Here is a 15,244-nt window from a genome sequence, read left to right as displayed (position 1 = left end):
TACTGTAAAAATTAACAAATTGATTTTGGAAAGTGTATTCCACTCAATAAAAGAAACATCTCACTGAAAATTAAATGCATTCAAATATAATTCACTAAAAGATGAAACTTTTTATTATCTACAATTATTCATAATTGAGAAGTACAACAGTTTGGAGAAGTTATCATCTGAAGGTATCTAAAATATGTTTTTTTAGATTTTTTTTTTTTTTTTTTGGCTGGGCAGGCACCGGGAAATGAACCCTGGTCTCTGGCATGGCAGGTGAAAACTCTGCCGCTGAGCCACTGTGGCCCACCTGATATCTCTTCTTTAGATAAGGAAGTTATCTAAAAAGACATATATTTAGATATAAGTCTTATAGAAACTTATATATAAGTCTGTGTACACAGAGAGAAGTAGAATATATATGTGAAGGTAAGTAAAAGGGGAAATTTTAGGCCATAAACACGTTACTAGAATAAAAATTAATAGAAAAGCCATAAGACTGCACAACACAATGGATTCTATTGTAAACAATGGACTACAGCTAGTACAATTATTAAAATTGTCTTTCATAAATTATAACCAATGTACTTCATTAATACAATGTGTTAATACAGGCTGATATGTGGGAACTCTGTCTTTTATATATATTTATGTATGATATTTCTGTTAAACTTCTCTAACAAAAATTGATTGAAAAATGCATTTTGTGCAAAATTATATCTACATGGATACAGTTGACTATGAATTTGACATGGATTTATAATAGATTTCTAATAAATTTAAATCTAACTTATTGAACTTGAATAGTCATAATGAATTGATAAAAGTAAATACATTGAAAGAATCTGATTAAACACACTTAATGCTAGTAAATTTTATGCTTCTCAAGATGATGATGATTACTACTATAATATATATTATAATGATATATATATTAATATATATACCATAAATATATATAATCATAATATCATTATCACAGAATCACATGTATAATGTACAATACATTTATGTATAATGCAGGGCAAGTTATTTTGCAAATTGACTGGTCAATCTGAACAAACTCAGCCAAGTGCAGAAAATTTTTGATTAATTTAGAACTTAAAATTCTTGGAGTTGATTTTATTCAGTTACAGCACAGTGAATTCACAAACTAAACTCTGTAGCAATAGTCTCAGGAGGAAAACTGGGTAACATTTGCATGAATTATGTTACCATGTACTCTTCTATTCTCAAAGTAAATCTTTTGTTTCTACAAATGAAGCCCCTTTTATTTATTCAGCAAATAGACATGGAATGCTTACTATGCACAGGAAGTTCAGCACTGGAGATACAAGAGTGAGGAAACAGTCATTGTCCTCAAAGAGCTCACACACTAGTTGGGAAGTCACACATTGATCAAACATGTAAATCGTTATAAATTAAAATTATCATTAGTGTTTTGAAGACATTATATTTAAACTGTCCCTGAAAGATGAATAAGTTGGGCAAGTGACAGCCAGGGAAGGTAAGGCATTTTTGGTAGGAAAAAAAAAGAAAAAAATCCCACATTATTTGCCCAGTTCCCTGAGGAAGCTTATGCTGTTCAAGATAAACATAATGGATGGTGTGGCTAAAATTCAGTGACGGAGAGAGTGACAGGAGAAACTGGAGGAGTAACTAGAGACCAATGTTGAAGCCCTATAGGCCAGCTAAGGATTTTTATCTTTATCTGAAAAGCACAGGAGGGTAATTGAAGCTTTCTAAGTGAGAGATTGACATGCATTAATAAGTTGGGGTCAGAATGCTAAGAGTCACTGAACTCAGTGATATGACCTGCAAAAGAACTCAGCAGTGCTTTCCTTTAAATCCTTGCAAACTCAGTTCACAGAGTCAGCACACCAGACAATCTCTGGCTCTTACATCTCTCTCTCCCTGTTGCTTCCTTGATGAAGGCAGGCTTTCTGATTCCTACAGATTTGCACATGTCTATTCTAAGAATCTTGCAATCTGTTTGAAGATGATTTCTTCAGGACAGCTCTGCATTACAGAGAGGGGCTCTGAAGCTTCATACATCAAGTTGAGGCTACCAACTTAATTTAGAATCTGTGATGTGAGGCCAAGCATATTCAGATGTTTGTCCACAACCTGTGCCCAGGAAGCAAAGCCCTTCCAAGGATATTTTCCCCTCCGCAAAGCCTTGCCACTCTCTTGTCCTGACTGCACTAGGACATCCACCCCTCCCTTCTGCCTTTGATTGGAACCGTGAAAGTTGAAAAGACACCCTGCAGACCCATTTTCACATCAGAACTGTCTTATGCCTGCATGTTGGTCCCTGGTTCTCAGAATTTCCCACTGCTGTCCTTTTTTTTGAGACTCTGAAGCTTCCAGGAAAAGGCATTGTGTAGGCTGTCACCAAGTGGATTTCAATGCAATAACACTTACAGTCAGATATTCTTCTAAGCATTTTATGCATATTAGCTAATGTAACTCTCATTATTTTCATGCCTATTTTACAGATGGCAAAACTGAGGCACAAAAGGTAATTAACTAGCTCACAATAAATGGTGGAGCTGAGACTTGAATAGAAACAGTCTGGTTCAAGAATTGGCACTGGTGCTATGATTTTATTTGTATCTTTATTTATTGTGAGATGATTCTCTTGGTAGTCAGTGAGATCTTGAAAGTAAAGAGAGTCTAAATCTATGCTATAAGTCCAGCATCTAATGAAAGAAAGGAATAACAAAGCAGAGGGAATTTTTTAAATGGCATTACAAAACTTGTATAATCCCATCTTTGTACACCAAAGTCAACCTTTTATAAATCAACTAAAAAATATACAAATTCAAAGGGAATTTAATAATCTCTTCAACTTACATAACTCATAAATTCACTTAGAAATATTTTCCTTTGTATTAGTTAGTATTATCCAAATCCCTACTAAGAACCTCTTGGTTGCTTTTTAGGATCTTATCGCAATCTAGCTGTGGGATTTCAAAGGGAAAAAATGAGCTTTTTATTTATATGTGAAGAGAATGGAAGTTTCAGTGTCAATGGATGTAAGACTTTGAGTGGAATTGATATTAGGTTCTTTGAATGGGGAATTAAAAAATGAAGAAATCTTCTTTAATGGACAAAATTAACAGCAGAACTATCACTGCAGACAGGGTGAAGATCCCCAGAGTATCAAAGGTGGCCCTTACTCTGGCCAACACACCTGTCCTGCTCCCCCCCACACCTGTCCACTCTCCTACTGTCCCCACAGCTCCCTGGCCCCTACTTTATGGTCACCTTGTCTTTTCAAATCATGTCATCTCTTTCATGCCTATATGCTTTTTTGTGCCTTCTTCTTTATCTAAAAAACTCCCAGTTAAGACCAAGCTCACATGTCACCTGTTTTGTGACATATTCCTTAAATCTGTCCTTAATTTCTCCCAAGTGAAATGAATCATTTCATCTACTATGCCCCCATGGTATTCTATACTCACTCCTGTTCTAGCATATTATTATATCATATTACCATGATAGGTTCAAATCTCCTTTGCCCGTTAGACTTTGAGACATCTGAGTCCAGGATTCCAAGTTCGAACACGAGCTCAGCAATCGTGTTGCTTTCTTTTTTGGTTCCAGGGATAATGGCAGGTACATATGACAATACTACAATATTATTCCTGCTTTATTGAAAAGTGGTAGGCACTTATAGAAGTGGAGATGGAAGAGGATCATTTCAATGCTATGTGCTAAGTACAGTCCTAGAACTATGTTTAAGGAATGTAAAGCATAAAGAAAAGTGTTCTTCATGCTGATAAATGAAATTATAGACGTTGTTGGAAAGGAGTTCTGGAAATTGAATTGGCTAACATGAACCATTTGCTCTTTGACTTTCTCTTTTCTTCCTAGAAGGTATGTAAATTGGATGGATCTCTAGCAGTTTCTTGAAAGCATATTAATGTGATGACATATTCAGAATGAGAAGCTGTAAACTGAAATGACCTTGGATCCCTGACAACATAATGAAGTCAGCATTCCAGGCCTGGACAGTGTAGTAAAAAGCTTCTTCACATGACAGAAGAATAAAATCCATCTGTTAAAGACAAAAAAAAAAAAGGGAAAGAAGAAAATGCAAAGGGCTCTTCACCCCAATTTGGGTGGGAGGGATTGAGATGATGCCTAAGCCAGATCTTAAAGAGTAAGCTGAGAAAAATACTGGAGGAAGGAATGATGTTTCACATAATGGAAAAAGCCTGAACATTGCAGAGAAGCATGAAACCACAGGTGTAGTTTGGCTAAAATAAACGAGCATTTCGGTATTCTAGGAGGACAAATAAGCAGGGAGGGACTAGCCCTAAGTGAGATGGAAGAGGCATGTGGGAGACAGGGGATGTGGGGAAGGCATGGAGGAGGGAATTCTACACATAGTTAATGAGCTTGACTCTAGCCTGTAAGTGAGATTCATGTAGTGATTTTGCAATGATTCACGTAGAAGAATGATACACTCAGATATGCATTTGTAAAAACTGTCCTGACTGTGGTATGGAAAAAGCACAAAAATGAGTGGAGAGCCGAGATTATGGCAACACCTCTCTAAGACGGAGATAAGAAAGGTCTGAACTGAGGATGGCTTTAGGGAGCCACCAAACAACAGTGTCCTCCGCAGAGGGCGCAGGCCACACATGTTGAGTGAATGAATGAATGAAAAAAATTAAATTTCAACCAATGTTTCTTATGTCTTGAAAACTATTAGGTTGAGCCAATCTTTCATTACCCTCAGAGCAGGCTTTTTGAATTCACTCTAATTATCTGCCAGACATTTAGTAAAATCAGGGACTTGTAGATTAGCTTTAAATCATGTATTCTCAAGAGAGGTGATATTTCCCCCAAGAGGTGAAAATTGGTTCTCCAGGCAAAAGGGCTGAAAAAAATATTGCACTTTTTTATTTATAAATCACAGTTATATAAACAGAACATGGGCAGATACACAGTCTATCTGTGCTATTAATATTTCATGGAAGAAAATAGCAATTGAAGAGGAAATGCCTAAGAAGGCTCCTTAAGGGAGGCAATAAAAAAATGTTAAACAATGCTACTCTAAGTCATTATGATAATGTCAGCACCATTTTTTAGTGTCATTCCAGTGTATGGAGTGTTTTAAACATAATTCTACATCAGGCTGATTATTTAAGATTTGAATTCACTTTTTTGGCTTGTTTTGTCTATGGTATCATATTGACTTTAGGAAAGTAAGTCTGAACAGAAAAACAGAACTCTTCCCATGACTCCGAGAAGTGGTATTTTAAAAGTAAAACTCATATTTCATCTGAGGACTATAGGCTATTCCTTTTGGAATAGTTTCATTAAATCCTCAAAGCAATCAATTTAAGAGAGAAACAAAGAGGAACACTCTTGTGTTCCTCTCCCAACCTATATCCCTGGGAATAACAATTATTTCTAAATTCAGATCCAGGTATTTTAATCTTAGAGTCATAAAGGGAATCTTAGGACTTGGTTCTAAGATGAAGATTGGGTTGCCCAGGAACCTCCCACAAGCTAGTACCCCAGGGATCTGGTCAACCAGATACTCAATTGAAGTCAGTACAGAGTCAGCACAAGCCTCAGCATCATTTTTATCCACTTCACCTCTTGTCTCTCAGGCGAGAATATCTGTGGAACAGCAGTTCCTCCTGGGAAGTCCATTGGTTGTGCTACCCCTTTAAGAGTGTTTGCCTTTTCTGAACTGTAATGCTGATTCACAATACAATGATTTCAACTGCTCTAGCAAGTCCAGGAGAGAAAGTAATGGAATTCAGACCTAAGTGGCTGCATACCTAATGCCACAGCAGCTTTTTAATGAACTTGAAAAGACTTGTGTCTGTCCTCCAGGGACCCGAATTTTCAATTTTAAGACAGAATTCTCTTCTGAGTTCATTGCTGTGAGGTCCAGATTTCTTCATCTGCCAGGCTACTTTCTGAAAGCATTGGGCCTAGTAGAGTCATGTTACAATCTTTTAGATCAGCTAGTTCTTCACTCTGTTTGTCTAACCAAAAAATATATGTGATGAAAAATATGGGTCAGGATTTTTAAATTATCATTCAAATTATTACTGTAGACTAAGGCAGTTGACCTAGTTTTGCCTGGATGGGTTAAGTTTGTGTAGACTATGTATGTTTTCTGAAATCTGGATAAAAGAGGAAGCATGGTTTCTGTCTTCCCTTGATTTCCAAGAAATTAGATTCTCTTGATTTTCCCCCTTTTACTTCGATGCCTTCTCTTTCTCTTTTGTTGCATTGTTGAATTATCTTTGTTGCCCATTCCTTAAATGCTGCTAATCTTCAAAGTTCTTCTTCTCTTCTCCCTCCACATAATCTTTCCAGGTGATTTTATCCACTCTCATAGCTCCAACTATTCTCTATATGCAATCGTCCCAGACTAGCTCTCTGTCTTAAATACCAGGCTTGTTCCTCACTGCCACTTGAGATCTTAACTCTTTGCGTCCCAAGTTTGCCTCAAAATTAAATGTTTCATACTGAATATAGCACCTCCATTGAGAAGCTTTCCATTCCCATGTTTCCAGAATTAGTGAGTGGTGTCCACATGTAAGAATACTAGAAATTCAAGCAGCATCCATGGCCTCTCTCTACCTCTCCATCCAAATCCAAACCCCCACCAGATGTATCTCCTCAATCCCTTTCCTATATCTCTACTACTGTCACTGCAGTTCAAGCTACAGATATTTCCGGCTTAGATTACTTGAACAACTCTGCCCCTTGTTTTGCTTTTGCCCATTCATTTGTTTATGCTGAAAGCAAACTCATATCTCATGTTTATATAATCACAAATATAATCATATCATTTTCCTGGTTACAGCTTTTCAGTTGTTCTCCCAACATCTTTCAAGACTTCCTGACATTTTATAATCACCTCTTGGAGGTCCTTAAATTCGTTTTTCTCTCTGTCCCTCTCATTCTGCTCCCCTTTCTCTCCCACCCCCACTCCCTTATCCAGGAATTCAATGGCTGGATGTGTTTCACTTACTCTTTCTTTTTTAATGCATTAACATCCTTCAGCAGCAGCTTAATGCCCCCTTCAAGTTATAGTAGGTTTTACTTCAAAGGGCTGTTATAGGATACCACACGTTGTAGAAATCACTCACTATTAACATCACCTACATCTGTCTGTCTTCACCCCCCCTCCCACTTCTAAGGAAGCACCATCATTTTGTCAATGAATGAAGAAAAGACATTCTTTATGCAGGAAGATGCATTGTATCACCCTGGGTCTCCTCTACCTACCGTACCCAGCTAAGTCCTCCTAATCCCTTAACACTCATCTCAGGGAACAACTGTTTTGAAAGTTTTCCCTAGCATCCCAGGCTAGGTTGGTTGACTGTTCTCTGTGCCCTCATGGTAATAAGTGAGTTTTATAATGAAAGTCAGATCACACCGTTCCTCTGTTCAAAATCCTCCAAAGGTTCCCCATGTCATTCAGAGTAAACCTCAAAGTCCTTACAATGGCCCACAGAGACTTCCCCTAACTATTCCTGTGACCTCCCTTTCACTTCTCTTCCCTTCTTTTTCCAAGCATAGGAATGCTTCTGCCTTAGAGCCACAACACTAGCATGAATGTATTTCTTCAAATATCCACATGACTAATTCACTCTTCTCATTCATACCTTTGCTCAAATTTCACCTCTCAGTGAAGTCTATGTAACCTCCTTCTTGTAAAGGACAAGCTGCTCCATTCTCCACCTGCACACTTTCAATTCTCCTTTATTTCCTCCATTTTATGAGGCCTATATCAAACTATATAGTTTATTTATGATTAGTTATTATCCGACATTCCTTATTAGAGTAAGGTCCATGAGGAGCAGAATTTTTTGTCAATTTTGCACACTCAAGTTTACCAAATATCTACAGTGGTGGCAGGCACGATAGGTGCTCAGTAGACGTGTTTGAAAGAATGAACCCTGATTGTGCTGTATTGATATTATCTTCCTCACCCACTGGGCCCCTACCAAAGCATGAGCTCTTTGAAGACAGGAATTTATGCCCTTACATCTATTTGCAATATCTAGCAAAGGTCCCGAAAGTAGCAGGTTCATAATAAATGTTTGCTAAACACATAATAATTTCCTATCTCACCACCCCATAGCTTGGTAGGCTTTGTGCTCACACCATGACAAACCAGAATATGAGTACAAGAGCATTGTTTTCTTAACGGAGGAGCTAAGAAAGCATCTAAGATCAGCTATCAGAGCATCTGAGATCCCCAAAGATGAAGACTCCAATTTGGCCCAATATGGTGAATATTTCTTCTGCAGAGTCCTTGAAGAGGTTAATACTTTACAATTGTCCATTTGGTCTTTCCCTCATTTTGCACATGTGCTTGGGATATTGATTGCAATAAGTTAGAAAGGTGACAGGCAGCTGGAAAGGAAACTGTAGAGCTTGAAGAATAATACCTTGCCCTCTGTAATTTCTCTTTTTCTTTCCCTTCTCAGAGCTCTTCCAGCCATGATGCAGTGGGTTCGCACGCAGAAGCCAGGAGAGAGCGGCATCAATATTGTCACTGCCGATTTTGTAGAACTTGGTGATTTTATCAGCACTGTCATAAAGCTCAACTACGTCTTTGATGAAGGAGAAGCCAACACTTGATATAATTAGGACTATCCATGATTAAGATAGAGAAGAGTCATTGTATTAGGCGTATTATCTGTAAACACACTGATTTTCCTTTTCCACTGGGTCTCTGAGGGTTTAGGGCTGTTGGGTGGGAAAAGGGGGAAAATCATTTTTTCAGTGACTATACATATAACATACATCACTATAAATATGGCACCTACCATATGATGAGTTAAATCTCCTTCTAGTGTTAGGGATAAAAATAGATCAGTGAATTTTGCTTTTCAAAATTAGTCCTTGTAACGTGTAATTCATAAGTATATTTCCTTGATTGCATTTCCTAATTTCAGCCTAGGGCTCCTACACCATTTATATTCTCTAACTGAACCTTTCTGCTCTCTCTCTCTTGCTCGCACTTTTTAATCAGACCTTGTGTGGGAATCAAATCAAAACAATTGAATGCCTGACATGAAGTGTTTTACTTTGTCGTGCTCAAGTATATTTGCTTTGTGGGACTTAGTGTAATATTCTTTAGTCATCTGTAATTGGACAATCACAGCCTAACTTTTGGTCATAGAAAATTTGCATTGAATGAGTTTCTATGCATCAGTAATACAGGAGGCCATATCATTGATTTTTGTGTTAATGAAAAGAATAGTGTTTCACTATATTTCTATTTAAGGCAGCTATAAATATAGAGCGTAAACTTTTTTGGATGAAATATTAGTGCCAATTCCAAAGTGAAAAAATAAACAGCAGTGGTCTGTTATAGGGGGTGATGGGTGACCATTTAAATTCAGAAATCTCTTAAATAATATTGCCCCACAATTGTCCAGTAAATTATAAATTAAATGAGTGGGCTAAAATCAGAAAACTCTGGAAGGAGCTCTTACAAAAGTGTGCCAATAATTTTCCTGATTAAAGAAGAAAGAATGAAAAGAAAGGAAAGAAAAGATGAAAAAAAAAGATAGGAAGAAATGAATGAATATGCAATCTTTCCTACCAAATTGGAGTTTCCAGTTAGGTAATTCTAAATTCCAGAGTTTTGAGGATCATTTCTTGAGAAGTTTTGATTTGAGTTTTTTACTTGACAGAAGGGAGGAAAAGCTGCTGAAAAAGAAAGTAGAATATGTTCTTGAAACTAGAACCATGGAATCTCAAGGACCCACAAACATCTTTAGGAACTTGAAATATGCATGGCCTGGACAGACTTGTTGAAAATTTAGTACAAACTCTTCACTTCTGAGTTCCATTTTATCCCAGAGACAAAGCTAAAGCAGAGGCAAAAGTTTGACAGAAAGTTTCTGGGGCCTAACATTTGATAGTCCAGGTTTACAGGGAAACACAATGAGCATTACTTCCACCCTGGGTGTCTTTGTGACATTTAACAACTCTAAATCTAAAAAAGAGCACAATAACACTTTTCTATTTGCCTCACAGGACTATTGTGAGGAATTTCATAAAAATCTATAAAATTGGCTGAAATTCTTACAGTTATGAATTATTTTCTCTTCGTGTTTGAAAAATAACACCTCGATAGTTTCTCTGGACAAAATAGTCCATGCAAACTGGGGATATTGAGAAATGAAAACATGCATTTAGTTTTTAATTAATTTAAGTGTAAAACATTTTAAGAGTTGATTTCAAAATTATAAATACTTATTTTCAGAAAATAATATTTCTTAATAAGTGCAGGGAGGAAATAGAAATTGTTTATACTGAAGAGAAGGTATATGGCAAAAAGTGTATAGGTATGTATGATAAGCCAAATAATATATATATGAATATGTTGATTGTGTGTATATGTCTTGCCATATACAATTTATCTACTCCTATGCAGGCAGACAGATACAAATACACACAAACACACAGAGACATGGACACAGACACAGTTTTTTCTTTTCAAATAAAATATTGTTCATATTAAATAAAGCTGTGTATAGAAGACTGTTAAGATCTTTGAACGTGAAGTAGTTGATCATATTCAAATATTTTTGTAAAAAAAATTCTGGCTTTGGACTTCATTTTTTTCAAAGCAATCTTTTCTTCTTTCCACTCCCTCTCCTTGCAATTTTATTTTCTTGCCATCTCTTTCACCTATTTTACATGTGCAACTGAAAATGAATCTTTTTTAAAGGATTATGGATTTTTGAATTTCATGTCCTGTAAACTTGCTTTTGGGTCAGATTTTCTCTTTGGCTATTCATTATGCATCCTCAGGATAGCCAAGCACACTTCCAATGACACAAGGATTTATCATATAAATATGAAAGATTTTTCAATGTATTAATGAATAAAATATAGAGTTAATTACATTATAATTTCTTAATTTTTAGATGCTTTCTTATAGCTTTTGCTTGAATTAAATTTGTTCTATTTGTTGTTTGGGTGCTGGAAGAAACAAATATGCCGAAGCATTAGACTAATTGTGCAGTTTCTTAAGTGGTAGAAAGCTTTTAATTGCTCTTAATAATATGCATACTGAAACCTTGTGAGATAAAAGGGACTTTCAAACCAATGTTATGGTTTCCAAGAGGTATACAGGACCTATGTAGCAGGCACTGAGAGTAAATGCATTTGCCTTAATTTCTAAAAGAGGAAGCAGTAGAGGGGAATTGTGGGCTACCAGCTAATGGGAGATTTCACTAGGAAGAACTCCTCGGAAAGGAGAATGGAGAGAAGGTGACTTTGACTGACTTCTATCCATTGGCCCTGCCCTGGGGCACAAGTAGGAAACAGTCTGAAGGGCTTAAAGTGAGGGGAGGAAGAGATTACTGAGACACAGTCAGAGTTTGCCCTCAACCTTTGTCCCCTTGTCTTAGCTGGGCCTTGTCTTTCTAGAGATCTAGGAGCCCAAGGGCGACAAATAGGCCCCAAGACGGCAGGAGATACATGTTGGTGCATTTCTGTTTTGCTTATTTCTTAAGATTTTCTGTCACAAGTCCTGCAAGGCAAAACCGGAAACAAAATCCAACTTTTATCCAATCTACAGCAGGAAATCAAAGGGATAATTGTGATGAGGAAAAAAATATGCAAAGGGCATCATTTGTTTCCTGTCTGTAATTTTGAAAGTACAATATGGTCAATCCTTCTCCTGCCATTTATGTCTCCCTTACACTCATGTGAATGCAAAGAATGAGAAGGCATCTTCTAAAAGCCTTAGGATATTCTATATGATGACCTCAATATTCACTTTCAGCCATACTGGGAAAACTGACTTTTCATGGAGCATAACAGTGAATGTATTAGAGCAGAAAATGTTTGGCATGTATGCACAAGTGTATGAACATACACATGATCACACATGCACACACAGAATGCACACACACACACACACACACACTCACAATATTCAACTTGAACTGCACTCTAATTTCTCAACCTGATTTTATTGCCATCTTAACATTTACAATCAATTTCTCCCATGTTAGCAGGCATGAACATAATTCAAATATTTAAATATTTAAGAGGAAAAAATCACTAGCAAACCAATGAAAAATGAGACCATCAGAAATAAGAAATGCCTGGTAGTAATAGTCTAACTACATTGCCAATTATACTTAGAAAGCTGTAGAATGTAAGGTGGACTTGAATATAAATCACAAACAAACAGACAAGCTTTAAATTCCTTGAGGTTCTGACGTGTTTCAGCCCGAGTTACCTGTTTGGATCCTCTCCTATCAAGAATCCACAGGAAAGTTTGAAGTCTCAGGAAATGCATACTTGCATGAATTTTTCAGTTCTGATTTACAGATCCAAGGATATAACCTTCCAATCTTTGGTTGCTCAGCCAAATCGAAGCTCCATAGGTAAAGTGTTTGCATTTTGAACTGCTAATAAATATAACGCTCAGCATCCCTCAGGATATACTAAACATGTTTTCGAAAGCATTTTATTTTATAGCACTTAAGTCTTTTCATCTAGAGTTCAGTGACATGAAGATGGTGTAGATACTATATTTGCCATAACTTATTGGTGGCTCCTGTGTTACGTAGAGTTTTAAATAATGCTCTAAATTGTTTGTTTTCCCAATGACAATGATAAAATACTCTGTAGAGTTTATAAAACGTATTGAGTCTGTTGAAAATCATGTAATTTTTATTTTACTTGTGATACTGTTTTGTAGGCAATAGTTCTAAATGTATATTTGTATGAGTCAAAATTGTGTGCTTGTATGTGGTGTGCGTATGTGTATGTATATTGTGGTCTATGAAAAATCAAACTTATCCTAAAGAAAAAGGGCACATTATGACCAGCCTTAGTTCATCGCCATTTTTTTTATTACTGTTGTAATTTGGATTTAAAATTTAAAAAGAAATTGTGTTTTTGTTTGCTAAAAGATGGCTTTCTTTTTTAAAAAAAATCTCATGATGAATGTGTTTTAAAACTTATTTGAGTTCCCACAAGCAAAGGTTACAGCTTGTGAAGCACTCTATTGTTCTCAAAATTAGTATTGAACTTCAATTAATGTATTTACCTCATTATCATTCACTCAGGCTAAATTCATATTCACTTCCATCAGCAACAAACCAGCGCACCTCCAAAGGTGTTCTTCCAAATATGGCATGCGTTTTGCTTGCAGTGATAAGTTTTCCAAAAAAAACTGCTTTCCCCAGCACAGATTTCTAGCTCTCTTAATCTTAAGCGAATCTGGGCTGGTGGTCCTTCTTCTCCTCCAAGCTTTCAGTGTGTTCCAAGCAATTGCATCTTTTTTTTCTTTTTTTTGCGTGGGCAGGCACTGCAAATCAAACCCAGGTCTCCGACATGGCAGGCGAGAACTTTGCCTGCTGATCCACAGTGGCCTGCCCCCAACAATTACATTTTAAAAACTATGTCTTCTCAAGTAAGAACTGTTCGGCTCTGTGAGAGTTACTAGAGCTGCATCAACATTAGATAGTTCCAACATGGTTCCCGTCTCAAAAAGGAAGCATGCAATATTCACACCTTTTGCTGTCTGCCTACGCGTAGACTAGCAATAGAAAACTCATGACTAATTCTTGGATCTGCACAGGTTGTCATGGTTGAAGCATAAACTCTGTAATTTTCTTTGGTCCTGGGATCTAGGTAATGTAATATTAATCAACCTTCACATTTCCTCTCTTTCCCTATCCTCAATTATTTCCTTTTAATACTTAGGGTTGCCAGATAAAATACAGGACACCCAGCTACATTTGAATTTCAAATAACCAATGGATTTTTTTAGTATAAGTGTGACCCAAATATTGCATGAGTCTTACTTATACTAAAAAATTACCTGTGGTGTTTGTCTGAAATTCAGATTTAACTGGGAGCCCCATGCATTCTGATTTTTAACCCTCTGCAGCTGGACTATCTATAAGGGAGGAGTCCTAACCTCTCTCCACGACCCTCTGTTAAGAGACCGCATGAAAATCTGCAGCCCCAATACCCTTCATGAAGGAGAAGGCTAGTCTGTGTCAAGAGTCCACAAATGCTTTATGAACAATCAAATCAGATATGGAGGGAATAAATGGGCAAGTACCTTAATAGAATAGAGTAATTCCAGCTTGTCCATTTCATTTGCCTGTTATGAGATCCGGAGTTTTCACATTAATCCCTTAAATATCATTCCCTAGTAATTGGAACATCCAAAACCATACCTACACATTTTAAATACCCCTGGAAAGTATCATCACCCTCTAACCCAATACCAGGTCTTCTTTTAAAATTCTTTTGTGTTTTCTTTCAGAGGAGTAGCACATTAATCCTTTACTCTTCCATTAACTCCTTAACACAAAATCATTTTTCTCAAATTAGAGCTCGTCATCTCTGACATTATAGAAAATCAGACACAGAAACCCTTTTGGCTGACTGGAAAAGAGCAAGAAAGAGTCTGAGGTACAAAAGGTCCTGTCGGTACCTGCTCAAGAGATGTGGTGGGAGTCAGGCAGGGGACGGAGGGCAGTACGTGGACGCTGACAGTGAAGCTAGCACTTGACAGTCTGGCTAAAGCCAACTGTAATGGCCAGCTCTTTTCCTGGGAATCGGAAACCCAGGAAGGCCTATTGTGAGAACTGTGAGATCTGTGGTCAGTTTCAAAGACTTTTTGTAGAGTTAGAACCATGTTGCAATTCCTTAAAATAGAGTTTTCAAATACTGTTTTTTTCCAGTAGTAAATCCTTGACATAGCCTGAAAGCTAACGGAGTTTTTGGAATATGTTTGGAAGTTACTTGCTTTCTTGAAATTCCTATAGGGAGGAATAAAACCTAAATCCCTTAATATAACATTTCCATTTCATGGCACCAGCTTTGCCACATGTATGTTTATTTGCTTCATTGCTGGAAGAATGAGAGTATATACAGTGCTGGTGACATGTCCGTCATTAGACACCAGAAATTCACCAGAGGGAGACAGATCTGTGCCTTCTCTTTTTAGGATCTGGTTATTGATAACGTCAGTAAATGTAGTATAAAGAAAATATATGCCTACAGTTCTGTATAGCAAATGTGAATTTTTTTGATAAGATTGTGTTCTTAATGTTAAAAGAAAAGTTTATTTGTATTCTGTGAAATACCTAATAAAGTCCTGGTACCAGTTATCTTTATTGTTTTTATTTCATAGATTCATTTAGTGTTGCATTATATGGTGAAAACTGGATTTCTTAAGTAGGACACGACTCAGAGTATCAGAAATATCATACTT

At 36.8% G+C, this 15,244-nt stretch overlaps 1 protein-coding gene across 2 annotated transcripts in view; it reads left to right on the top strand.

Annotated features, from left to right (window-relative positions):
• Nucleotides 1–15,131, top strand: part of PLCXD3 (phosphatidylinositol specific phospholipase C X domain containing 3) — a 152,895-nt gene extending 137,764 nt beyond the window's left edge. The window contains exon 3 of one of the 2 annotated variants that reach the window (XM_077117069.1): nt 8,463–15,131. In XM_077117069.1, coding sequence (XP_076973184.1) covers nt 8,463–8,616 — 154 coding nt within the window. In that variant the 3' untranslated portion in view covers nt 8,617–15,131. The remainder of the gene's footprint in view (nt 1–8,462) is intronic. The other variant, XM_077117070.1, reaches the window with a different exon arrangement.
• Nucleotides 15,132–15,244: the final 113 nt, after the last annotated feature.

The sequence above is a fragment of the Tamandua tetradactyla genome, chromosome 9 (assembly GCF_023851605.1).
Source record: "Tamandua tetradactyla isolate mTamTet1 chromosome 9, mTamTet1.pri, whole genome shotgun sequence".
Classification (NCBI taxonomy): Eukaryota; Metazoa; Chordata; class Mammalia; order Pilosa; family Myrmecophagidae; genus Tamandua; species Tamandua tetradactyla.
Note: the sequence above shows the minus strand (reverse complement) of the source record. Positions and strands in the feature narration are given on the sequence as shown.